Below are 27,730 nucleotides of genomic sequence, written 5' to 3'. Positions count from 1 at the left end.
CTGGAACTCTGGAGACCTGGGTTCTCTTCCCACCTCTGCCACTTGCCTGTTGGAGAACAGTGGGCAAGGCATGTCATAGCCCCATGCCTCAGTTCCCCCCACCCCACCCCCCCATCTGTAAAATGGGGACAATGATATTACTCTTTCATAAAGCACTGATGAAAAACAATACAGGCTCAAAGTATACAGTGGAATAATGAAATTCATGGGGACAACCTTCTTTTGTAAACATCTGAGATCAATTTGCCCATCCTTGCACGGACAATACCCAATTTACCTGCCACTCAGAACATACTGAGATGTTGTATTTCTTTAGGACAACCAACCTGAGCTCAGCTACAAGTTAGAGAAAAGGAAAGTGCCAGGATGCAAAGTACAGCAAGAAAGCAGATCTTCAAGGCAGGAGATCAAGTCTACCAGCCATTTTAGTTCAAGAGTCTCAAAAAAACCCTTCAGGTTTCCTATTGGATTGTATTGTATTGTGCAATTTTTTTTTTTTTTAATTTTGTTAGTTTGTAAGAAGATCAGACCATAAGTAGCTGTATCAACTTCAGTCTTGTTTTTGCCTTTAATTGCAACAATCATTCAGGTTAGGTATTCAGTGTGCAACAGGTTTTCATGATATGAAAACAATCTTCCCCTAAACTACATGGGGGTTTAAATCCCATCTACAGATGATTATACAAGGCCATTTTGTTTATAGAAACACACTTCATAGTATTAGACATCTTTATTTTTGCTGTATTGCTGAGTGTACAAATACTGAATGTAGTTATAGAAATCCAAAATACACTGTAGTAGAAATCTGTCTATGAAGTGGAATGTATTTTACTTTATAAAATTGCTTAATGTACACAAGACCCTCCCAAATATGAACTTCTTTAAAATCGTTTATAGAGAGATTGCAATACCACCTACATTTCATTCACACTTGGAGAGAATTGCCCCTTTTTATCATTAGAAAACTGGTCAACATTCTGGAATCTAGTACTTGTACTTTTTGCCCACCTTGAGATATTAACTCTCAACAGGAAATTGGCTACATCCAAGTAATTCATATGCAATTCAGCTTTCATTTATACCATGGAAGCCAATACATTGGCATCAACATGGTTAAGTATTAGTCAGTCAAACAAAATGTTTGAGATAATGTCTTTATTTATATATTTTCACCTAAGTCAAGCTAAATATAAATCTTCCAATGGCTGCGGAGTGCAACTGATGCTGGTTTTTCACATTCTTTCCGATTAAGGCGCCTTAGTTCTTGAACAAATCAATGCAGCTTTGCAGGAGAGAGACATTGTTCTGGAAGGGAAGACAGTTAATTCTCAGTGAGAAGTGTGGGATCAAAAACAGGCACCAAATTAATTCTCACATTCTGGAAACAAGTGAGCTTAGCACTTTTGATGCTCTCAAAATGGAAAGGCTGAATTTTCTGGACTCTGTCTGAAAGCTACATTTAGTATCACCACTACAAAGACCACTAGAAGAATGCTAAGGTTGCACAGACAAGCAAACAAGTTAGGAAGTGCCAAAATTAAGGTTGCACAAGCAACCTTAATTCTGCCCCTTGAAGTGTGCATATAGAGTCCTTAATTATGGAGTCACATACTATCCTCCTCCACCCGCAGGGTCCATCTCATTCAGTGCTCACTATAGAACAAGCATTTGCAAGATCGTCTGTGCAGCTTATGAGATGGGAAGTACCCTCCTCATTTTACAGCTGGGAAACGGAGGCACAGGGAGATTCAAGGCCAGGATTTGCAAGTGTCCACTAACTGTGGGTGCCTGAATGATTAATGGCCCACATGAGATACCCGCAGTCTGATTGTTCAGAGGCGCTGAGCATTTGCAGCTCCCATGGACTATTTGGAGGTCTGAGTGCTCAGCACCTCATGAATGACGCTCAGGTGTCTCAAGCCGGGCTCTCAGAAGATGAGGAACACAGTGGCCACCTCTGAATTTAAGTGATTGTGCAGCGGCACAGAGAGTCTGTGGAAGAGACCCGGGAGAACTGGGTCCTATCTTCTTCCTGCAGCATTCTCTACGCCTTTCAACTACTCCAGCGAATGAGGCAGGGGTCCTACAAGCTGCCTCATTATCCGTACTGGATATTCAATCCCTGAGCATCCGCCATACAGAATACTGCAGAGGCCTGTTGAAAAAAAATTAGTATGCAATCATCATACACACAGGGGCCAACCCAATCTGGCTTTTCCTAGTTTTAGTACTTGACTCAAACTTAGCCTTTTTAAAAGATTGTTTTGCATGTAATTCTTAGCTTTACACGGAAAAACCAATCCTGTAATGTGCAACCAGAGTAAAAAAAAGCAACTGCACCAGGAGAAAGGTTTGGGAGTTTGTGGTCCCTGATGTGGTGTTACAGCTGTGCACTTTACATTAGGGAGAGGGTTCTTACCTTCCCATGCTTGATTTCCAGCTCAGCCATTTCAATTAGATTTTTACGGAAGGCTGCTATTCTCTTCCGCTTGAAGCTGATCAGTTCTACACACAAGAGGGAGGGAATATAGGAACATTAAATTCTGGGGAAGTGGGGAAACGCAGAAGGACTTGCCCTTTACTTCTACCCCCATGCACATGGTGTCAGTCTGCCAAACTTATGGTTTAATTGGCAAAGTTTACATTCTTATGGTTGCAAGTCAAGCCATCTTAACGTGATTCAGACTACAAGCAACATTCAGAACAAGTTTGACACCCCTGCCTAGCTCCTCCTCTGAAGAACAGTGTCCAAGAAGCTGAAATTCTGGAGAGTGTAGACCCAAGGACTCCAAGGAGTAGCCCTTACAGCCTCCTGTTTCCTCCTAGAAGGAGAGTATAAAACCAATAGTGTGGACAGCTCAGGAATCTGCACTTTGAATGCCTTTGCAGCATAGGGAGACTGACTATAGGGTGGTACCGCAGGAGAAAGGGAGCTAACTCCATTTAAACCCTACTTAACATGGGGCTAGACTCCATGTGTAAGGAATCAGCAGAAGGAAAGGAATTGTGGCTTACCTCATCTAGGAAAGGCTGGCAGTCAGACAATGTGTCGCACCTCCTCGCTGCATGGAGGCAAGTCAGACAAGAGGGACTACCCATTGCTGGACTGCCAGACCTTCTAGAAGCACAAGAGAACCACCATGAAGCATGGGGCCCCAACACAGTACCCACTAGACAGTGCTTCTCACCTCATCTGTTTATGTATTTGAATCCCTTGTGCTTAGTCCTAGATTAAGCTATTTGTAGTAGGAACCTAACATCTTTGCAGAATCCCTAACATACACAAAAGAGACTGCTATATAAATGAAAGAGGACTAAGTTAGAGACCGCGACAGAGTCCTGTGGCACCTTATAGACTAACAGACATATTGGAGCATAAGCTTTCATGGGTGAATACCCACTTCAAACATACGTCTGACGAAGTGGGTATTCACCCATGAAAGCTTATGCTCCAATATGTCTGTTAGTCTATAAGGTGCCACAGGACTCTGTTGCTTTTTACAGATCCGGACTAACATGGCTACCCCTCTGATAAATAAGAGACAGATACTGACTAGATACTCTAGACAGTCCAGCAGAAATGGGAGTCAACTGTTTTGTTTTCTCCTCTCTCCTTAAAACACAAACCTACTCTAGACTTATGAACATACTCCTAAGTAGCAGTGGGTGAATGCAATGTGCAGTATATTATAGAGTAGCTTTAGTCATTCATGCTGCAATACTACATGAACTTTTATGCAAAGCAAGTACTTTGCAGAGTGCTTAGAGACCCTTACATCCAACGTTTACTTAACTGGGTGGGAGGTTATGATTTTATATGCAATAAAACAGCAGCACCAAGAGGTTAAATGACATACCCTAAGTGACAGTAAGTCAGAGGCAGCTCTCCAAGTAGAACTGAGTTCTCAGTTCTCTGATCTAGGTGCTAGATCAGATTAGTGCTCTGGAGTTGCACTGTCATGCATCTTAACGTGTGCTCAGTTTGTGATGCATGTACTGAAACCCTTAAATCAAGTTTTTCCTTCAGACAGACAAGTCAGAAGAGAGTCACTCCAAATGAGACCTTCTGAAGTTTCAGTCCTATACTCCTGAAGTGGTGCGTGCAGTTCTCTAGTTGTATTATTTGGCCATAAGAGAAGCTGCAATCATGTACATTTATGTTCTGGCTGGTAGCATGTGCATTCCCAGATCACTCCTGCCCTTGTGTAAGAAATGCACAGATGTTCAGGTGAGGGTATGGCAGACCTGTAAGCTCTGCCCTAGAATGCCCCTCCTAGCTGGTAGAGCAGGCTTGGGAGTGAGGATTGTTGGGAAAACAAGAATTTCCTCTTGCATGTTTTAGTAGAGTGCATGGGCTCTGATCAGAAGAGTTTTGCCTTGTTTTTAGATCCCTCTCACACTAGACCTGCATGACTCAAATACTGCTCTAAATAGATCACTGACCTACACCCATTTGGGCATCTTGACTTTGTGTAGCTGAAGGGATTTAGTTCCAAAGTTACCCTTGGGGGGGAGGGAGATAGCAAGAACAAAGCTTCAACCCAAAAGGAAAACGCAGGACCATTAAAGCACTATAAGGATAGGCCCCTGTTCTTTCTTCAGTATTACAATGATCTGCTTAGTTTGAACATCAAATGACTGAACGTTTAATTGAGGTCACTGATTATTAGAAATGCTGAGACTTGTCCATGTGATGTAAATGTTGTTCGCTTGACTACCTTACTCAAAGCTTGCTAGCCTAGAGAGAAGAGTTAGGAGAAATGGGATTTTTGGGTGAGCTGTGGAGCACAGTACTCCATGGAGTTACTATGGAGAAATCCCCTCAGAGAGGCCTGGAAAGGATGCAGGGGATCAATGGAATTTAGTGTGCCGTGATGAGGTTTTACCTTCCTTTGCAGACTCGGAAAGCTTTTCAAACTTCTGACAGCAGTCTTGCTGATGTGCTTCTGCCAGTCTGACATCTTTGCTTTTCAATCTAGCTTTGTCCAGGGCTTTGTTTGAATTTTCATAGTCCGCAAGACTCCGGGTACGTCTGTATAGGAGATCCTTTAATAATTAAAAATAAATAAAAAGATTAGATTCCGTTGATACAAATAAGAGTAACATCCAGAGAAATTGGTGCTGGATTCTGAGCTTTGGTTGCCGAGTAAGGCAAGCAATCAGCCTCATACAAAAACTGTTCTTCTAAGCCAACAGAGCACTTGATCCTACCTCTTAGAAGCATAAAACGAAGCTGAAAGTAGCTTTGCAGTTCAAGAGCAGCTATTTATGGATGCCTATAATAGATGCTCCAGGAAAGTCACTTTAGACTTATTTAAAGTCACACAAGAGTTTTAAAACGTGAAGCCATTGTCCCCTCTCCTTCATCCAAGCCAATTTTATCCACCTCCTTAGAGCCCTGGGGTTGCCTGTCCTTCCTTACAAGCATTCATATCCTGAGCAGAATACTTCTGCTCAAAGGGGAGGAAGAAATTAGGCAGGACTTTCTGCAGCCATTAATGTCACTCTTGAAGCACCCAAAGATACACTAGCACTGTATTTACACTAATCTAGAAATACTTATACAAAACAGTGTTCTGCAAAAAGAACAGTTCTAAGGCATCAACAACGCCCTGTAAAACTACTAAAGATACTGAGGCCACTGTTTGAGGGGCTAGAGTGTTTGTATTGCATTTCTCTGAAGGATCCAATGCAGTAACATTTATTATACTCTAGACACACCACGGTACAAGCCTGACGCAAACCACAGCTATGCTAGGGTTGCAAATAGTGCAGATGGAAACATCTTCTCCAGCCCAGCATGGCGCCCTCCTTCGTAACAGCACCAGTATGATCAGAATGGAACACTGACCAACAATAAAGTTTGCTCTTGAAGGTACATAGAAGGTCCCACCATAAACTTGATCTAATGGAATCTGAACTCAAGTTCATACCAAATCCATGACAAAGCAATGAGAAGTGGTAGGAGGCAGGTGCCATTTTTAATCTTAAACATAAAAGGGTGTTTCTTGGGGGGGGGAGGGGGAAAAACACTTAGCACTGAGTTCAAGTCTCTCCCCATTTAGGTCAGTGGGTTTACCATTACTTGAATGGGAGCAGCATTAGGACTACACGAAGCACTTCTGAAAGTCCCACCCTCAAGCTTTATGAGAATGGTGACAGCTCATGGTATATCTACACAGCAAAGAGAACCCCACGGCTGGCAAGGGCCAGCCGACATGGGCTCACGGGGCTTTTATTGCAGTGTAGATTTCCAGGCTCTGGCTGGAAACGAAGTTCTAGGACCCTCCAGCTGTGCAGGGTCCCAAAGTCTACATAGCAATGAAAGCCCTGCATGCCCAAGTCCGCTAGCACAGGCCAGCCCCAGGGTTCTTTGCTGGGCAGACATACCCTCAGGGGACTTGGGACATAACAGTCATACTGAGTCAGACCAATGGTCCAGCTAGCCCAGTATCCTGTCTTCTGACAGTAGCTAATGCCAGATGCTTCCGAGAGAATGAAGGGCAATCAAGTGATCCATCCTGTCACCCAGTCCCAGCACGTGTCTGTCAGGATTGGGGACGAAAGCCTTTCGTCATGAAAGGCTGTTACATACTGAATATCTAGCCTGATATTGTTGTTCTTGCTTTTAATTGCAAGACTCAAGTTGGTACAGCTGCTTATGATCCGATTATCTTCTTACAAACTAAGATTTAAAAAAAAAAATGTTGCACAACACAATCCAATAGAAAACCCAAAGGGCTTTTCAGAGACTCGAACTAAAACGGCTGGTAGACTTGACCTCCTGCCTTGAAGATCTGCTTTCTTACATTAAGTGGTAAAAAGGGAGTTTTGACTACTTGAGAGTCTCCCCCAGTTGACAATCGCTGAGCTATTTAAGCTGTCAGCTAGCAGATCCCTGCTTTTGGGGGGTGGGGGGGACGGAGGAGTGGCTTGTCAAGGGTCCCCTCAACACTTTGCTCTGAACTTCTCTACTCCATTCTGCTGGATTAAAGCCCAGAAAACATGCACGGCACATCTATTTTTCCAGGGACAAGGCAGGGAAGAGACTCAGGCTGTATTCCTGGTTGTGGGGGTTTTTTTTGGGGGGGGGGGGGAGAGAGAAACACATGCACAAGCTCATGTGCTAATTAGCAAGTTCGTAACTAATACAGGAGGAGCTTTGGCAGAGGTGGCTCACCTTTGCTGCTTCTATGTTGAGCATGTAGTATCTTAACAGTTCAGTCAGCTTTAAGTCTTCATCTGATGACACACGACTCTCTACCTTCTACAGAAGAAAGGAGCAGATAGGAATGACGTAACAAGAGACAATGAAACCTAGATTTACAGCTCTTCAAAGAAGCTCTTACCCTGAGTTTTTCAAAGAGCTCAGCAACTTTGAACAAGTACCTAAAAGAACAGAAAAAAAAATTCTTACATTTCATGGAAACCTGTAATGTAGCACTTAAAGAACACAAGATGTGTTGGTACAAGAGCAGAAACCTACACAAGTTTGCATACTGGTGTAGGTGCATGTTTAGACAAGTCCTTATTTGAATGAGGAAATTAAAGTAAAAAAATGTGTCCGGACTGAAACCAGAGAGAGAAGACAAGGCACTTTTAGCTTTAGCCTGCTATGAGAGTCTACTTAACTTGTAAGCTTTGTTCCAATGGGCTTGTCTTTATGCTCTAGAGCCACAAAGAAGTGTTTAATAATGCTTACAGGACACCACTTCGACGGGACATTTTGCATTGCACCACACTTATTTATGCAAGTCATTCAGGCCTCATATGCAGAATGGTTCTCCCAGGAAAAACTGGCCTGATAAATTAACAAATCGCTGACTTGCATTGAGAAAAGAGCCTTGGTGCCGACAATTGTAAGTCAGTGTTTCTCCAAACCCACAACCAACCAATGAATGGTATCAGTGCATTCTGGGAAGAGAAGGTGCATGGGATAGCGGTCAGTAACAGCATATAGCAAGTCTCATGTTGTGGGTGCTCCTCTACATGTGCTAAGGGCAATGTACTCCAGTGCGACCTGGTTACAGGAGCTAGGAAGAAGACTGGCCAACCTGTGTACAGGTAGTCAGGGGTCCCTTCTACACTAAAAATTCTGACATCACCAGAAGGCAGCCATGTGTCACTGTTGCAAGAACAGGCAAACATCATTCTGGGATGTATTAGAAGTATTATGAGCACAACACGAGAAGTAATTCTTCCACTCTACTCCGTGCTGATTAGGCTGCAATTGGAGTATTGTGTCCAGTTCTGGACGCCACATTTCAGGAAGGACGTGGACAAATTGGAGAAAGTCCAGAGAAGAGCAACAAAAATGATTAAAGGTCTAGAAAACATGACCTATAAGGGAAGATTAAACAAAATTTTGTTTTTTTTAGTCTGGAGAAGAGAAGACCGAGAGGGGACATAACGGTTTTCAAGTACATAAAAGGTTGTTACAAGGAGGAGGGAGAAAAATTGTTCTTAACCTCCAAGAATAGGACAAGCAGCAATGTACTTAAATTGCAGCAAGGGCAGTTAAGGCTGAACATTAGGAAAAAATGTCCAGTCAGAGTGGTTAAGCACTAGAATCCATTGCCTAGGGGAGGTTGTGAAATCTCAATCATTGGGGATTTTTAAGAGCAGGTTGGACAAACGCCTGTCAGGGATGGTCTAGATAATACTTAGTCCTGCCTTGAGTGCAGGGGACTGGACAAGATGACCTTCCAGTTCTATGATTCTAGAAGGCTAAAACTTGGTCAGACATCCTGTGCACCAAGAGTCCAAATCTGCTGGATTCAACTAGGATTCTATTTAAAAACATTAAGTGGAAGTGGATATGTGGCATCAAAAAAAAGTTAGATGTGCCATATTGACAGCACCATTAAAAAAATAAAATAGAAAAACTCTGAACACCAACACTAGAGATACTAATTACCAAGGAGGGGACCTCAGTTTATTGTGTAACAGAATGAAAATTGGAGTACTCCATACAAAAGTCCAAGATCAGGTATTCACTGAATAGTTAGTGGGTTTGCTTACTTTTTAGTGACTGTGGGCTCTTCAAGAGCCAGGCTGTTTAAGCAAGCTGAAGTGCTGATGTAGTCATCTGCAACATCTGCAGGAACAAGGACAATGCGGTCAGTTTTGTCTCTAGTGACATACACTGACATTACATAGAAAAGGTTTGTAAAAAGGTTTCACTTTTATGTGATCTTGTCATCTTATCTGCCTTTGCGCATGCATCCTTGATTCTGTTGTAATAGTTTACGAGAAAAATCTTCTCTTGCTCAAAGAAGTCATCCACCTCCTGAAAAGAGAATATGATGTTAGACCGATTGCACTGCTAGAGCATTAGCATCTCCTTCATTTACCAAGAAGTTCAGTAAGAGACTTTAAACCTTTGCCCCTATGTTGTGAATCTGGCCATTAAGTGTCGCTACACATTTCTAGCCTCCCCTTCATAGTGTACACAATGAAACAAGCCATAGCTGCTTAAAAAGTTTCTCTAGTACAATTTTCTCTTTATGCAGAAGTGATGAGGGACTCCTAAAAAAGAAGAGTCTGGTGGCACTGAATTTTCATTTTCCTTTTGACATACCTCCACCCAGCTTGGTGGAGACCTGATTCTCCAGGCCAGTGGTATGTGATGGGCAGCAATTTAAAACATGACAAAAAGTTGAGAAGTTATGGTTCTTACAGTCATAACTGGTATTACAGCATGTACTATAAAGTTTAGTGTTTTACTATGTATTTAGTGCAACCAAGTTCATTAACATGGTAATCCACTTAAAAGCAAAAGGAACTTAGAGGCAAAATTAACACTGAGGATGGAAAGAAAAAGCTTTCACATTCAACTCTTAATTAGTGCAGCTGCAACACACGATGCACGTGCCTCAGTTGCTCTGCACTTCAGAAGGTTGGGAGAAACACTGGAAATGTAGTATAGAGTTACCTCAACTTTTCATTGTCTACGGAAACAACTGTGCTACAACATGCTGTCCATCACTAGTCAACACCTCTCCAAGTTAGGAACACTTCAAAGATGACTAGTTCTCTACTTACAGTCAGCAGGAGCTGAACCTTTACATCTGATTTTATGGCATTTCCTTAGAAAAAGCTTAGGTCATGGGAGATTAGCATTGCTGTCTGAAGGGGCAGAGGTTCAGTGGCTGGTCTCCCAAGGTTTCACTCAATGTTAACAGTTCCATTATTCTAGTGCAGGGGTCTCTAACCTTTTTATGCCCAAGATCACCTTTGAAATTTAAGGGCAACCCAAGATCTACCCCATCCCTTCCCTGAGCCCCCACCCTGCTCACTCCACCCCCACGCCCTCCATCACTCCCTCCCCCCCGACCCTCACTCACTTTCATGGGGCTGGTGGATTGGAGGTGGGGTGTGGGCTCTGGGCTGGGGCCAAGGGGTTTGCAGTGTGGGAGTGGGCTCTGGGCAGAGCCTGGGGCACAGTGTTGGTATGTGTGGGGGGGGAGAAGATAAGGGTGCTGGCTCTGGGAGGGGGTTCAGGGCTGGGGTGTGGCCTCCCACTGGGCAGCACTTACCTCCGGCATCTCAGTGAGGCTAAGGCAGGCACCCTGCCTGCCCCAGCCCCATGCTGCTCCCAGAAGGGGCCAATGTGCTTGGGGGGTGGGGGGGAGAAGAGGAAATGTGGCTCTGCGCACTGACCCTCTCTGTGGGCACCACCCCCAAAAACTCCCATTGGCTGGGGAACTGTGTCCAATGGGAGCTGCGGGGGCAGTGCTTGCAGGCAGGAGTAGTCCCCTGATCTCCCCCCACCCCCTACTTCAGTGGGATGTATTTGTTTCTGGAGCTGAGTGGAGGCATTCTAGTACTATTAGATATGCAGAAGTTTCAGCAGACCACCACATTTTTGCTCAAGAGTTAACTACACTCAGAGCAGTTTCTTTGGCAGGATATTACTGGGTGACTCTTCACTGTATACTGAAGAGTTAGATGTTTTTTTTTATTTTTTTTTTTTTTGGGGGTGGGGGAGAAGGGGGGAGAGAAGAACCACCAAAACTGACTCCTTGGATGTCCAACTCCAGTATTTATATCCTTGGAGCCCAGGTTTGTCAATTTCATCCCCAGCTTGCCAGTCATGTACTTCCTCTATGTAGGCAGGTTTTACCTATTCAGACACAATCAAGTGCTCTCAACTCTGCAATGGATTGGCTTAACTGATCCTTCAGACTTGATAGCAAAGATGAGGTAGGTAAGTTATTAAGTATACTCTTGACAAAGCTAGGCGAAACCTGCACCAGGAATAAAGCAATCCTACATAGTAGAAAGCAAGAGTGAAAAGGGATCTGATTGAAGGGGAGCAAATCATCTTACCTTCACTCCAGAGAAGAGGACTTCATCAGCACTCTTCACCATGCTTTTTAAAAAGCCACCAAACATTTCTTTGGTATTTTTTCTCCGAACGCTGAGCTAAAACAACAAACGTTTTAGGGGAGTAAGAAGTAACTCAAAGACATGCTTCAAGTTTAATGTTGTACTGGTGTTGTCATTGCACCATACAAAGAGAAGTTAGCGCAATACAAACATCAAGGTATATTTTAAAAGTGACTGAATTGCAAGTTTCCTCTAGAATTCCCGTTTTCAAGTTATAGCACTAGAGAGGTCTTCTTGTAATGAAGGGACTCTTGTTAGAAACATGGGAGTTAAATGAATTCAGCACAAAGAGAAATTTATGAACAAGGATGTTAGAACAGTCTTTCCCACAGCTGCATTAGAAGTAAGGTGCATTTTAACAGCTTCTATTTAATCTCTCTGAATAAAGAGGGAACATACAAAGCAGAGATGCTGTGTAATGGGCATGTTACACAACAGCCCTTACAGCTGGAGAAAGACAAAGGATTTGGTGTGCACAGGCTTTTCTAAAGCTGAATTTTATCAGGGTAGATAAAAAAATCCCTGTAGCAAAAAAGTAAGTACATTTTTCTTTAAAAATAATCCTACTTAAAATTGGTTCTGAATTATGATAACCTCTGTTAAGGCCTATCATTACTGTAATGCTTAAAAACCAAGAATATTTGAGACGTATGTTTGCTGCTGAAGTCTTCAAGGAAGTCACTGGCTAAGCACCTGGAATCAAAGTTTGTTGAAGGGCTAACCCAGCTTAGCAGTAGCCTCTTCTGCAGAGATTATTTTCTTCATTTTTGTGTATTCAACTAGTTCAATTCGATTACTAGTTTATTCAAGTGGAGAAACCAAGTGAGGGTTGATAGCTTGTTCCCCGCCCATCTATAGAAGTGGGTATGGGAAAGATCTACAAGGTCTAAAATCTTGAAGGACATGACGACCAAAAAGTCAATTCAATTCCCTAACTACAGTGAACACTCACTTGAATAAGTTCATCAAAATGTTTTTAATTTATGACTTGCTTATTTTTTTTTCTTACATATTCAAAATATTTAAAGGGGTTTATTTAAAGCATTTTTAAATTCTGTTTATGCATTTTAAATCACATTTAGTTGGAAATTTGGAATTAGGTTTGACACAAATCATGATCTATTGCATCCTCCTAGCTAGCAAAAAGTAATACCAAATTATACCACCCATGAGAATCAGCCTCTTTTGGAAGACAACTGAAAGGGACACATGCAAAACAAGATTTGAATCAGTGATTTAAATCCGTGTTACCCGTTTGCCGATTTAAGTCCTAATTTAAAGTCAGCGTTTTAAGTCAATCGAGCCTGGTTTGTATGTTGCAATTTATCTTTTGAGGCAGTGATATTTCTGTCATGAATATAGACACCCCCACCCCCACCCCGGAAAAAAAAAAAGCTTTGAGTGAGATGGAATTTTTGGCCCTAGGATATTCGAGACGTTGATTGCTCAACCCTACATAGATAACAGTATAAACCAGTGGTTCTCAAATTTTTGTACTGGTGACCCCTTTCACATAGCAAGCCTATGAGTGCGACCCCCCCTTATAAATTAAAAACACTAATATATTAAACCCCATTATAAATGCTGGAGGCAAAGAGTGGTTTGGGGTGGAGGCTGACAGCTCATGACCCCTTGAAGGGTCCTGACCCCCAGTTTGAGAACCCCTGGTATAAACCCTATGTAGGATTGTGTGTTTAGATTAGAATTTGCAGTAGTTGTAACAAAATTGATAAACGAGTTCATGGAAACTGACTGCATTCTTAACATCCTGTCCCAGAAGTTCAGAGGAAATGGAGAACGATTCCTTACATCCTGGTCATACTCTAGGAAAACATGGAAGTTGCGATCTTTGTTGAGCACAGGATGAGAAGAAAGTCGCTGAAGGAAAACTTCATGTGATGACACAGTCTTCTTAAAGACAGCAAGGTATTCACTGGAAGATCAAGGGGAAAAAAAAAATCTCAAAGTTAAGCACTGATGAAGACGTGTAGTCTGTACCTTCTGCTTCACTGCACAAAGTGTTGCTCTGACAAAAATAATTTTATTTAACGCTTCAGGTTTTGGCCTCGGGCTTCTGAACAAGCATTCCTGTCTCCACCTGGCCATTTCCAGTATATTTTAGAATTCACACAGTGATGGCCAAAAGATGTCTTATGAAGGTTAGAGAAACAAGCTGGGTGGGGTAATCTCTTATTGGACCATCTTTTGTTGGTGAGAGACAAGCTTTCGAGCTACACAGAGCTCTTCTTCAGGGCTGGGAAAGGTACTAAGGTTGTTAGGCATTTATATGGTTTATCTAACCAAGTCCAAGACTTTCTAGAAACAGAGACCTGGTTAAAAATGTTATGGTGAGGTTACACCTCAAGCCAGAGCCTTACTTTAAACAGGGTTGGTGCTACCATGCAAGTAGATCCTCCATCAAGATGCAGGCTGACTTTGGTGTCTACACACAGCTACACATACTTACGCTTCTAGTTCTTGCTTCATTTTTGCAAATTCCTCTTTTGTCATAGAGACTTCTCCTTCCCCAAGTTTCTGCATCTTCTCTCGGGGACCATCAAAGTCAGGCTTTGAAGGCGCTGGAGGTATCTAGTCAATATAAAATAGATGGTATTAGTTGCAAGTACCTATCACTCTGTAGTGAAGGTTCCTGGAGTTTCCATAGCTACCTTGTAAACTAATGTACCACTGCTCTTTTCACCCAGGTTTTGTGTAGTGCAGTTTGTGGATGCAATAGGGCTCATCCAGAGTACCCACAAATCCTGTGTCATATGAGGTGGAGGCATGGGCCTGTTTATCCTGCGATCAGCATGGCTCCTGGAGAAGCCATACTAACGGAGGCTCTCCACCAGCTGCTATCCCTGGACTCAAACACTGAAGTGTCAAGTTCTCAAAAGTCCTGGCAGCAGGGTAATCAATGTCTCTCTCTCCATAAAGGCTTCTATGGGGTAAGGAATGATACCAACATGGGGACAAATTCACTCTGCAGTACCTGCAGGATTCCAATACCGTGAGCTTAAAAGAGTGGAGGGCAGGGTATGGCAGGGTTTTCAGACAGTTCAGGGAAGATAAAAGCAAAGCTATGTTACAACCACATTGAATCTACATAGTTAAGATCCAAGACAGAAAATACTAGCAGTATTTACTTTAGCAGGGTTACATCCTTACTAACTTCCTCTTAGGTGCACCACATTTTCCCATTATAAAATTCAATCCTAAGCAAAACAAACACTTACAATAAATCCTGCATACTCTTCAGTTTCAGTAAGCGTATCATGTAGCCACACAAAGTCTTCATGCTGCCTCGTAACTGAAAACTCTGGGCTTTGAAAAGTTGGCAGCGTAGTCTGGAAGAGAAGAGATACAGAAGTCCTACTGTTTTGTAAGCTAGTGCTTTTAGAAGCAGTTTTGTTCATTAGTTTCCATAGCAAGCCCTTTTGATTAGTAAAGGCCAGACCTAATTGCCTTTTCTAGTGTTGGCTAGCCCTCAGTTAAGGTGAGCCTTCTTTGCATATCTCCCTTAGCAGTGAAAAGATAATTTTGTAGGAACAAGATATTCAAGTGTGCCATACCACTTTAGCTGACCAGAATTAGGGATATCTAGCTCTTAGGCCTAGTCTACACTAGGAGTTTAATTCGAATTTACCAGTGTTAAATTGAATTAACCCTGCACCCATCCACACAACGAAGCCATTTATTTTGAAATAGAGGGCTCTTAAAATCGATTTCTGTACTCCTCCCCGACGAGCGCAGTAGTGCCAAAATAGATATTGGCATTTTGAATTTGGGTTAGCGTGGCTGCAATTTGATGGTATTTGCCTCTGGGAGCTATCCCACAGTGCACCATTGTGACCGCTCTGGACAGCGATCTGAACTCTGATGAACTGGCCAGGTAGACAGGAAAAGCCCCGCGAACATTTGAATTTCATTTCCTGTTTACCCAGCACAGGAGAGCATAGGTGACCACAGAGAGCTCATCAGCACAGATAACCATGCAGGCCGATAATCGAAAAAGAGCACCAGCATGGACCATACAGGAGGTACTGGATCTGATCGCTATATGGGGAGAGGATTCAGTGCTAGCAGAACTTCGTTCAAAAATACGAAATGACAAAACTTTTGAAAAAATCTCCAAGGGCATGATGGAGAAAGGCCACAATAGGGACTCAGAGCAGTGCTGCGTGAAAGTCAAGGAGCTCAGACAAGCCTATCAGAAAACAAAGGAGGCAAACGGTCGCTCCGGGTCAGAGCCGCAGACATGTCACTTCTATGCTGAACTGCATGAATTCGGGGGGGAGGGGGAGCCACCACTACCCCACCTCTGACCGTGGATTCCGAGGTGGGGGTAATCTCATCAGCCACACCTGAGGATTCTGCGGACGGGGAAGAGGAGGAGGAGGACGAGCTTGCGGAGAGCACACAGCACTCCGTTCTCCCCAACGGACAGGATCTTTTTTTCAGCCTGACTGAAGTACCCTCCCAAGCCAGTACCCAAGACCATAACCCCATGGAAGGGACCTCAGGTGACTTTACCTTTTAAAATATAAAACATGGTTTAAAAGCAAGCGTTTAATGATTAATTTGCCCTGAGGACTTGGGATCATCCCAGATAATTCATGGGGGGGGAAGGAGGGGGTTTGTTTGTTTTCTGCTGCTGAAGGTTAACAGGAAAACCGCAGCAGTCAACAGGCTTTGCTTGGTATGTGGGAAAGGAGAGCGCAAAAGCTGAAAGACAATGGCTTACCATGGCCGCATGCAAGCCAAATTCTGTTGCCCGGACCTGCATCTGTGATCTAACACCAAAGCCGCAGGCACTCAATATTAAGATGGAAAATGCTACCTTGTACTGAAATCACATGTGCTATGTAATGTGAATAGTGTTGTTCATTGTGAAAGATTATAAGCATTATTCTGTAAAATGTATTCTTTTTAAAAACCTCTTTTTTCCCCATCCCTCCAGCAGCTGCAAATTTTTCAAGCCTCCCTCCTCTGTCCTGAAGGCTCTCTCAGATAAGGCGGCGGAGAAAGAGGACACGAGACTAGATGTTCTCGGAAATAATGGAATGCACCCGCAATGAAAGAGCTCATTTGAACAAGTGGAAGGACATGGTATCTAAGTACAGGAAAGATGCCAGTGAATGTGAGGTCATGAGGGATGCTCGAGATGAGAGGTGGCAGGCTGCAATGCTGGGGCTGCTGCGTGATCAAATGGACATGCTCCGGCGTCTGGTGGAGCTTCAGGAATGACAGCAGGATAACAGAGTGCCGCTGCATAACCTCCTTCCCCTCCTCACCCAGATGTGTAAGAATGTGGGGGGGGGGCTCTGCATCCTCCCACTCCACCCCAGTGGACAGTCCAACCAAAAGGCTGTCATTATATTGAATTTTTTCAGTGGCCTTTTACTTCCCTCCTCTCCTCCTCCCAAACCTCACCTGGGCTACCTTGTCGGTTCTCTCCCTATGTTTATAATTAATAAAGAATACATGATTTTTAAATGATAGTGACTTTATTTCCTTTAAAAGCAAGCTGTGATTTAAGGAGGGGAGGGTGGTTCGCTTACAGGGAATGAGTCAATCAAGGGGGCGGATTTTCAACAAACAGAACTTTCACACCGTAGCCTGGCCAGACATGAAACTGGTTTTCAAAGCTTCTTTGATGCTCAGTGCTTCCTGGTGTGATCTTCTAATCGCCCTGGTGTCTGGCTGTGCATAATCAGCAGACAGGCGATTTGCCTCAGCCTCCCACCCTGCCATAAAGGTCTCCCCCTTACTCTCACAGATATTGTGGAGCGCACAGCAAGCAGCAATAACAATGGGGATATTGTTTGGCTGAAGTCTGACCAAATCAGTAACGAGCACCAGCAACCTTTTAAACGGCCAAATGCACATTCTACCACCATTCTGCACTTGCTCAGCCTGTAGTTGAACAGCTCCTGACTCCTGTCCAGGCTGCCTATGTATGGCTTCATGAGCCATGGCATTCAGGGGCAGGCTGGGTCCTCAAGGATAACTATAGGCATTTCAACATCCCCAACGGTTATTTTCTGGTCTGGGAAGTAAGTCCCTTGTTGCAGCCCTTTAAACAGATTAGTGTTCCTGAAGACGCGAGCATCATGAACCCTTCCCGGCCAGCCCACGTTGATGTTGGTGAAATGTCCCTTGTGATCCACAAGTGCTTGCAGCACCATTGAAAATTACCCCTTGCGGTTTATGTACTGGGTACCCTGGTGCTCCAGTGCCAAGAGATTGAACCCATATCCTTATATCGCCCCACCACAGTTAGGGAATCCCACTGCAGCAAAGCCATCCACTATGACCTGCACATTTCCCAGAGTCACTACCTTTCGTAGCAGCAGCTTAGCGATTGCTTTGGATACTTGCATCACAGCAGCCCCCACAGTAGATTTGCCCACTCCAAACTGATTCCCGACTGACTGGTAGCTGTCTGGCGTTGCAAGGTTCCACAGGGCTATTGCCACTCGCTTCTCAACTGTGAGGGCTGCTCTCATCTTGGTATTCTGGCACTTCAGGGCAGGGGAAAGCAAGTCAAAGTTCCCTGAAAGTGCCCTTACGCATGCGAAAGTTTTGCAGCCACTGGGAATCGTCCCACACCTGCAACACTATGCGGTCCCACCAGTCTGTGCTTGTTTCCCGGGCCCAGAATTGGCGTTCCACAGCTATAACCTGCCCCATTAACAGCATGATCTCCAAAGCACCAGGGCCCACAGTTTGATAGAATTCCATGTCCATGATCTCATCATTCTCGCCGCCATGCTGCCGTAGCCTACTCCTTGATGCCTGGTTTTGCAGGTTCTGGTTCAGCATAACCTGCACGATAACGCGCGAGGTGTTTACAATGTTCATGACTGCTGTCTTGAGCTGAGCGGGCTCCATGCTTGCCGTGGTATGGCGTCTGCACTGTTCACCCAGGAAAAAGGCGCGAAACAGTTGTCTGCGGTTGCTTCCCTGGAGAGGTGGGAGGATGTACCCAGAACCATCCATGACAATATTTTTGGCCCCATCAGGCATTGGGATCTCAACCCACAATTCCAGTGGATGGAGGAGACTGCGGGAACTATGGGATAGCTACCCACAGTGCAGCGTTCTGGAAATCGACAGTGGTGGATTGAAATTAAGATGGAGGTGTCACTAGAGGTGGTTTTGGAACAGATTGATAAATTTAACAGTAATAAGTCACCAATACCAGATGGGATTCACCCAACAGTTCTGAAGAAACTCAAATATGAAATTATAGAACAACCAGGGTACATAACCTATTAATTAAATAAGCTTCTGTACCAGATGACTGGAGAATAGCGAACGCCAATTTTTATAAAAAAGGCTCTAGAGGTGATCCAGGCAGTTACAGCCAGTAAGCTGAATTTCAGTACCAGGCAAATTAGTTGAAATTATAGTAAAGAACAGAATCAGACACAAATGAACACAACTTGTTGAGAGAGTCAACATTGCTTTTGTAAAGGGAAATGCCCCACCCATCTACTAGAATTCGGGGGTGGGAGGCAACATGTGGATAAGGGGGAATCCAGTAGATACCACGTACTTGGACTTCAGAAAGTTTTTGACAAGGTTCCAAACCAAAGGCTCTTAAGCAAAGTAAGTAGTTATGGGATAAAAGGAGATGGTCCTCTCATGGATCAGTAACAGGTTGAAAGACAGGAAACAATGGGTAGGAATAAATGGTCAGATTTCAGAATGGAGAGGGGTAAATAGCTGGATCTTCAATGGATCTGTACTGGGACCAGTGTTTGAAGTATTCAGGTAATTTTATGAAAACAGTAGCAAAACAATGGGATGGCAAAATCTGTGACACCACAACTACTCAAGATAGCCAAGTCCAAAGCACACTGAAGAGTTAAAGGAATCTCAAACCTGTAACTAGGCAACAAAATGGCAGATGAAATTCAGTGTTGATAAACGCAAAGTAATGCACATTGGAGAACATAATCCCAGCTATACACACACAATGACGGAGTCTAAATTAGCTGTTAGCACTCAAAAAAGCCCTTGGAGCCTTTGTGGATCGTTCTCTGCAAACATCTGTTCAGTGTGCGGCAGCAGTCGAAAGACTGAACAGAATGATAGAAACTATTAGGAAAGGGATAGCTAATGATCAGAAAATATCATAATGCCTCTATATAAATCCATGGCATGCCCACACCTTGAATACTGCATGCTGTTCTGTTGCCCGATCTCAGAAGAGATGTATTAGAATTGAAAGAGGTACAGAGAAGGGCAGCAAAAGTGATTAAGGATATAGAAAAGCTTCCATACAAGGAGAGATTAATGAGACCAGGACTTTTCTGCTTGGAAAAGAAACAACTAAGGGGAGATATGACAGAGGTCTACAAAGTCATGACTGATGTGGAGACAGTAAATAAGGAAGTGTTATTTACCCCTTCACATAAGAGCCAAGGGTCACCTAATGAAATTAATAGGCAGCACATTTAAACAAACAAAAGGGAGTACTCTTTCACACAATGCACAGTCAACCTGTGTAACTCCAGGAGAATGTTGTACTTTCGGCCTTCACAACTGGGCTCAACAAAAGAATTAGACAAGTTCATAGAGGATAGGTCCATCAATGGCTATTAACCAAGATGGTCACAGATGCAGCCCCATTCTCTGGGTGTCCTTAAGTCTCTGACTGCCAGAAGCGGAGAGTGGATGACAGGACATGGATCACTCAATTGCCTTGTTCTGTTTGCTCCCTCTGAAGCACCTGGCATTGGCCACTGTTGGAAGACAGGATACTGGACTGGATGGACCATTGTTCTGATCCAGGATGGCCTCATGGTTAAGGCCTGCAGTGTTTTTAAATGAAAGCCTAAAATCTAGGAGTTAATGGTGTAGGCCCATTTGACAACAGGATAAAGTTTCCTACTTGCCTCATTCAAGTGGATTTTAAGCCTGCATGTGTGTATATTAACCAACTTCCCCTTTCACCATGAACTTACCTTAGTATGTACAGTGAACTTTACTTTGTCTTTTTCACTCAGGGCATCCGGGATGTCAATTTGGAGGGAAGGATCAATATTCAGATCCACAGACACAGCCCTCACCTGAAACACAAGTTAAAAAGTATTTAAGCCTAAAGTCAGAAGTCAAAATTAGTCTCTTGACTTGCCAATAATCTAAAATGGATAAAAAGACAGTGCACAACCAGAAATTCTGAATACCTTGAAAAGATTCAAATCTTGAGACAGATGTGTCATGGTCATACCTAACTGTACGCGTCAGCTGAAGGGATGCAGAAGAACTACAAGTCTTCCTCACACTCTAAACACATAGCAAGAAGCTTTTGAACTTAGTTAAGTTTAAACAGACATAATAAATAGCCTTTTGAAGAGTCCTTAAAGGTATCTGTAAAGGGTTTTCAGAAGCCTGGTTTGCACCTTGTATATATAAAATAAAAGGCTCTGTTTTCAAGTTTTCCCTGCTGGTTTAACAGGAATAAAGTCTGTTCTTCCCAGATTTTGTTGGAGGTCTTGGGGCAGGGACAGAGGCACACAGCAGCACCACAGATGTCTGTTAAGGTCTTGCACTTTTAACTTAAAGTCAGGGGTGTTGAAGCTTGGAGGCATCATTTCTTTCAATAGTCAACCACCAATAAGTTTTAAAGACGTATTTACAAAAAGAGCAAGTAATTGGAAGCACCTCCCACCATTGCTCGGTTTCCACTCTTACGATGTCAATTGACTAGTTTTCTGGTCACTGCAGAAACAAGACTTTTTTTAAATCAAAAACAAGCTGAAGAAACTGAACCTCAAGCGTCTTTGCAGGTTATCAGAGAGCAAATGAAGGCACAAACCCAGTTGTGCTTTTGGAGCTCACTTTTTTTAAAATGCGGTAGTTTAATATTAAATTGGTCTTTGGAAGACCGGCAGATCCAAAGTTAAGGTTCCATTTAAAAGGCAGATGTTTGGGGTACAGAAGTCAGGTAACTCTGCCCCATACTAGCACTTCCCCACCTTGAACCATTTTTCCAACCTGCAGTCCTTTTGGTCACTACTTTTCCTTAAAATTTCAGTTTACAGTCTTTAACTCTTTTGTGAGCATCCTGCATTTGGATAAACAGACTACCTGTACCATTTACCATAAGCTACAATAAGTATGGAGTACAGAAGTCTGTTTCTTCTTCTTGCCACCCTTCTCATACCACAGAAGTGCCCCCTTCAGCTGCTCAGCTTCACACTTCCCATTCACTGAGCCATTCCACTCCCCCACCTGCACCCCTCACCCCCGCTTAATCAAACAAGCCCTTCACCAACCCCAACATTTTTATTATTAAAAACATTAAGATATTTAAGTCTGGTAACTAACCGAATATGTGCTTCCCACCATTTTGCTTGCATCTTTTCACCTGCCCTTTCCAGAGTTTCTTTCCTTTCTGAGGCTATGCCTACACTGGCAATTGAACGACAAAACTTGTATCTTTCAGAGGTGTCCCACCCTCCTGGAAAGGCAAAAGTTTTCCCGCGACAAGCACCAGCGTGAACAGCACGGTGTTGGCAGAAGCGCTCTCCTGCCGAGAACGCAAACACCACTCATTGGGGGGGGGGGGTGAAAGTTGTGTCAGCAGGAGAGCCAACAAACAGCGGCTATACTGCGTGACTTAGCGGTATGGCTGTAGCAATGCAGCCATGTCACTAAAAGCTGTGTAGTGTAGACCTAGCCTAAGTTGTAAAGCAGGGATGGTCACAGCATCTACCACACTGCCCATCCCACCACTCAAATCCTAATTAGCACTTTACTGTGCCACTGCAAAATATGGTTCTGGTCTGTACATGAAAAGTCGAGTTAATATGTAATTCCACAGCCACCACCTTTCAAGTCAGAGGCAGTGCTCTGCTCTAGGACGAGATTGAAATTTATAGGCCAAGCTGTATGGAAATATGGAGAGCCAATTACACAAGTCTTTCCAAAAAGACTGGCCCCCACATCTCAGATATCTGAGAAGTATGCCACATCTTCCATAAATATTGTACATGAGGATTGGGATGCAATTTATTTCAGGCAGTTTTGTTTTGGCAACTTCTCTTAGTTCTTCAGAGATTAGGGTCACACCATGAAGATGAGAGTTTGAAGTCTTATAACAAGATTCATACACAAATTTAAAGATACAGCAGTTTGATTATTAGGGCCAGGAACAAGGTCCACAGGTGGCCAGGCAAGAGATGCAGGAAGTATTATAGCATCTCAATTTAAGCTTGCTTTCAGAACACCCTGCACTGAGCTCTCAGATGCAGCTAGTTACATCAGGTTTTAGATAGCAGGCTGATGAAAGGTGCTTTGGGTACTAAAGGTAATAGAGAAAGAGGCTGTTTGGGCCCCTCTTCACAACTTAGGAAAACCTTCCAAGCCTTCATATTATTTTAATTGCCCTCTCCTCCGTTACAAATTCAGACCTTGCTGTCTACGCTGGAAGACCATTGCTAACTGGAGGTCTGGCAGGTTTCTATCACCACAAGTACCATCAGGAGTGGAAGCAAGGGGTGAGGATGTGATTTTATAATCCTAGAACTATTTACCTGACCACTTGGAGGAATGATCTATGAAAGGATTTGGGGGTGGTTGAATCTAAGGGCTAAGAGTGCTCTCAGACTATTTTGAGTCGGAGCATCAACAGAACAGGAGAGGACAGACTTCACCTTCCAGATGTTTTACAATTTGTGGCTTTTTTGTAGTTAAGTCCAGTCTCAGGCCTGTACCATACACCCTACAGCAGCGAAGGGAGCAATAAAGCTAGTTTTTCCCTCCTCCTTTCCAGGACACTTTTCCATTTCCATGTAACATTTTAGCACCAGGCACCATTTTAGTTGTGCCAATTTGCTAAGCAGCCGAATAGCCGACTCAGCTGGTAGAGCAGTGGGCTGTAAATGCTAGATTCCTAAGGCCATAATCTCAGACATTCTTTGAGAGGACAAAGCCCAAGGTTTCCCACTCAAAAACAGATTAAACTTCTCCCCACACTGCCCACCAACACCCGACAGGAAGAGGCCAGATTAGTGTGCAGGGACTGTAACAGTTCAACACACCCCCACCCACCGACAACCCCAGGCATGAGGGGCATGTTGCTCTCTCGTTTTAAAGAGAGACACATACAAAAGCAAATTTCCTGCTGCTTAGCCTAGGTTTTTTTGTTGTTTTTTTTTTGCCAATTTAGGCTCAGCAAGCAGATCACGGGAGTAGTCTCTACACCAGGACAAACAGGAATAGCACATTACTGTAGTAGCTTTTTGCTGGGTTTACAGGTTACAGATGCCTGCACATTGTGAGGTGAAAGCTCCTGCAGGCAAGTCAGACACAAATGTTATTAGCCAGCTGCAGTCCTCATTTGTAGTTCAGTAACATCTCAGGGCCTCAGCCTAATCAAATTTGGGCCCCAGCTGTGGTATAGACTACCACCGAGAGTCCCTGTCCTCAGAGAGCTTACAATCTAATTAGATATTACAACCAGGGCTGACGAGAGGGGGGAAGCTGGTACAAATTACCGGGGCCTGGCAATCCGGAAGGGGGTCTGGGGCCTGGCTTCCCCTCCTCAGCCCTGTTTAGCCAGTCTACCCTTGCTGGGGGGCCCAAAAATTTTTTCACTGAGGCCCGAACCTGCTCTCGGTGGCCCTGATTACAACAGAAGTATTCCCCCTTTTAGACCTTGGAAAACTGTGCCCGAGAGGTTAAGTGACTTCCTGTGGTGTGACCTTGGGTAAGTTTGTGGCAGAGCTGGTAATTTAGCCCAACTACTTAGCCACAAGGCTATACTTCTTTGAAAAACAGGATTCTGAACACATCAGCGCCAGGAAAGAAAGCAACACTCCAACACTGTAGCAGTTCTGCAGCAGATGCTCTTCCAGATGTTCTTGACTTTTACCCACAATGCACTAATGAGAGAGTCAAAAAGGGGACCTGACAGTGTCCTGTCAGATCTACTGACCCAACACCTAAAATCCAGATGCTGTGAGCGGGGGAGGCCATGGGTCATCACCGACTCCAGCCCCTAGTCAGCCAGGGCCACCTCCAACTTTTGTCGGGCAGCTGCAGTTCCCAGCCCTGTCTCTGCAGGCAAGTCCCTCCTGACCTGGGCAGCAGCAAATGGTGGTGGGGTGGGGGTAAAAGGAGTGGACAGGGGTGGGGCCTCAGAGAGAGAAGCAGGGCAGGGGAGATTCCAGCACTCCTACTGGAATGTCTGGTTTTTAAAGATTACCAAGTTGGCAACCCTAGTGCTTCCCCTGCCTTTCATTCTGTAGAATAGCAAGGAAGGGGTATTAAAGTCACCTTGCCCTACCATGCCCTTTTAGGAATGGAAGGATAAAAAGGTTAACAGAGAAAGCTTGTACAATCAGCCATTATGCAGCAAAACACCCAAGGGCTCACTGCCCCATAAAGCCAACCTATATGGAAGTCTGACCATTTCATGTCCGTAATAGTCACAAGACCATTTATTTTAAAGCCAGACATGAATTTGTTTTTTACTGAACACATTTGAGGTACATGAATGAGTTGTAGGATAAGAGTTTTAAGGTCCCCATTCTTATTTTTTCAGGTTAATCTGTTAGAGGGCCTGTCTCCAAGCCACTTATAGGCACTGTCTACAGATGATGTACTACTCTAAGAACCGTTTGGTTCCCCCTAGTAGCACCCTGCTACTGTCAAGTGCTCCAACACATGGTCTAGATCAGGGGTAGGCAACTTATGGCATGCATGCCAAAGGGGGCCCGTGAGCAGATTTTCAGTGGCACTCACACTGCCCGGGTCCTGGCCACCAGTCGGGGGGGGGGGGGGGCTCTGCATTTTAATTTAATTTTAAATGAATCTTAAACATTTAAAAACCTTATTTACTTTACATACAATAGTTTAGTTCTATATTTTAGACTTATAGAAAGAGACCTTCTAGAAACATTCAACTGTATTACTGGCACACGAAACCTTAAATTAGAGTGAATAAATGAAGACTCGGCACACCCCTTCTGAAAGGTTGCTGACCCCTGGTATAGATACTGTTTGGCTTAAATTTGCCTTCAACAACTGAGTACCAGGAGTCTGAACTGTTGTATTGTCCATGTAGGGCAAGTAGTCGTCGTCCTCTCCCAGAGTGCACTAGTGCAGGGTTCTCAAACTGGGAACTGCATGACCCCATGAGGGGTCCCAATCATTACATGGGGGGTTGTGAGCTGTCAGCCTCCACCCCAAACCCTGTTTCCTATCCAGCATTTAGAATGGCGTTAAATATATAACAAGTGTTTTTAATGTTTAAGGGGGGTCACCAGTAGAAAAGTCTGAGAACCCTGCACTAGTGGTCTTTTCAAATCTTCCAAAATTGACAGTTTCTAAGAGCTGCTTTGAACCAGAGGAAACTGCAACAGAAAGTTTGAGAGCACCACTGTTGACATAGGGGGAAGTTGATGGTTCAGAGCACATAGTGAGTGTGGACACAAAAACTGTTCATGCTTCATCTGGTTCAAACAGGAGCAGCTGAAGCCTCTAACAATGACAACGTTTTCAATCAATATCTGCCTAAGTAGTTCCTGTCAGGCGGGGTCAGTTTAACTAGGTCTGACCACAGCACAGCTGTCAATCTTGTTCACTGAACCAGGGCTCAGTGCAGTCCTGCCGCACATGGAGAGAAGCACAAGCTGTTCAGCATTAGCTAACAAGGAGAGAAACGGGATTAACAGTTTTGTTTCAGTTACTGGCAAGGTATTATAGAAGTGGACCTCAAGGTGTGGACGGATTTTTAAAAGCCTACTCTTTGAGGTTACTTATCTTTGCTGTCCAAACAGGATTGACAGGCAAAACAATACAAACTGCTGAGTCTGTGAAGAGTGTGATAAGCCAAAGGAAGCAACTTCCGTTCAGCTCGTTTTCAAGGAAAATGTTGCACAACCCAGCCAGTCCTACAGTTGTGAGCTGTCATTTTAGATTATTTTGTAGGGGAAAAGTTGCAGTGAAAGGGGAGGAGGACACAAAGCCTTAGCATTAGTTGGTGACTAGAGAACATTTGCAACACATGACTCACTGTTTCACTACAGTAACCAAGAAGAGAAGTGCAGGGGTCCAAGAGAGACTGGGGAAGAAGGGCAATGACCTGTCACTGTAGTATCTTAACTAAAGCCTATGGTTCAAACTTGTGTGGATGGTTCATTCTAAATAAAAATCTAGTTAAGCTTTAACTTAACAACAAGTTTCTCTATAGTATTTAGAGACTGAATAAAACATCTTAGCTTTACAGAAAGAAGTCTATCTACAGCTAGCTCATTCCACTGGGCAGGGACACATTCCAGGTGCATGCAATCCTGTGCTAATGAGTCACATGCCTTGATCTCCGAACCAGACATGCCAGCAGTGCTACTGGCAACTTAAAGATAGGTCTGCATTAGACTTTTGTAGGTTCTCCTCTCCCCCCCCAAGCTGGCACAGTTAGCTGCAAAAGTACTAATGTAGACTGGAGCTTACTAGGATGTCTACACTACAGTTTCTACTGCTGGTCACACCATTGTAGCGGAATGGGCACTGAAAGGCTGACATGCCTTTTCCTAGTACAGACAAGGCTATGGAGGAGAAGTGACTGGACAAAGATCTGCATGTGAAAATATTTGCAGACCTACCTTGTTCAGTACACAACTTTATTTCAGCTAGCAACAGGAGGCTGTGATTCAGCTGGGGGGGAGGGTGGAAGGGGGAAAGCGGGGGAAAGAGAAAGAATTAGCATGAAGGTTGTTTTACTCTTGGGCTCTAGAGACATCTAGTTATTTTCTCCTTCAAAAAAAGGGATGTGAAGACACCCAGGGACTTTTTAATCAGCATGGGGTTGCACACTCAATCTCTGTACCATAATCAAATCCTGCAGAGCTCCTTCCTGTAGAAGCAACGTGTTGCATAACTAGCATGTCATATCCCTTTTGTATAGCTTATGCCTGAAGAAAAGCTACCACCCCTCCAGTCTCGGTGGAACAGATTTTTCCTTCCAAAGTAAAGAATTCAAACATGTGATTTGAGCTGGAGTCTAATTAAGATGGCCCTCTTTGCCCTTAAAGCCCCAGCTAACAATGCAGAATGGGGAGCCTTTAACTTTATAAAAGTTTTAAGGGAGGGGTCAGTTGCTATGCAACTGCTGAGATGAAGTCTGAACTTCCATTCAAAGCCTTCTTCTCTTCCTTCCCCAACTTGTGATTGGAGTAATCAATGTATTGGTAAGAATGGGTATCGTGATCCCCCATAAATCTGAGCATCAAACTTTTTTTTTGTTAAGAAGCAACTAGTATCTCCCCCTCCCCTTCCCCCCAATGTGGGCCTTGGCTGCTTGAGAGGTCTGATGTGTGGA

The 27,730-nt window shown here is 43.8% G+C and overlaps 1 protein-coding gene across 1 annotated transcript in view; it reads right to left on the bottom strand.

Moving 5' to 3' along the window:
• Positions 1-715: 715 nt before the first annotated feature.
• Positions 716-27,730, bottom strand: part of SNX5 (sorting nexin 5) — a 34,595-nt gene continuing 7,580 nt past the window's right edge. The window contains exons 2-13 of the mRNA XM_054023450.1: positions 20,367-20,471; positions 14,628-14,738; positions 13,859-13,980; positions 13,201-13,324; positions 11,332-11,427; positions 9,184-9,289; positions 9,022-9,097; positions 7,350-7,389; positions 7,181-7,267; positions 4,887-5,046; positions 2,420-2,505; positions 716-1,305 (exon numbers count right to left, since the gene is read on the bottom strand). Of these exons, the coding sequence (XP_053879425.1) occupies positions 1,258-1,305; positions 2,420-2,505; positions 4,887-5,046; positions 7,181-7,267; positions 7,350-7,389; positions 9,022-9,097; positions 9,184-9,289; positions 11,332-11,427; positions 13,201-13,324; positions 13,859-13,980; positions 14,628-14,738; positions 20,367-20,471 (1,161 nt within the window). The 3' untranslated portion in view covers positions 716-1,257. The remainder of the gene's footprint in view (positions 1,306-2,419; positions 2,506-4,886; positions 5,047-7,180; positions 7,268-7,349; positions 7,390-9,021; positions 9,098-9,183; positions 9,290-11,331; positions 11,428-13,200; positions 13,325-13,858; positions 13,981-14,627; positions 14,739-20,366; positions 20,472-27,730) is intronic.

The sequence above is a fragment of the Malaclemys terrapin genome, chromosome 3 (assembly GCF_027887155.1).
Source record: "Malaclemys terrapin pileata isolate rMalTer1 chromosome 3, rMalTer1.hap1, whole genome shotgun sequence".
Lineage (NCBI taxonomy): Eukaryota > Metazoa > Chordata > Testudines > Emydidae > Malaclemys > Malaclemys terrapin.
This window is presented reverse-complemented; position numbering and strand designations above follow the sequence as displayed.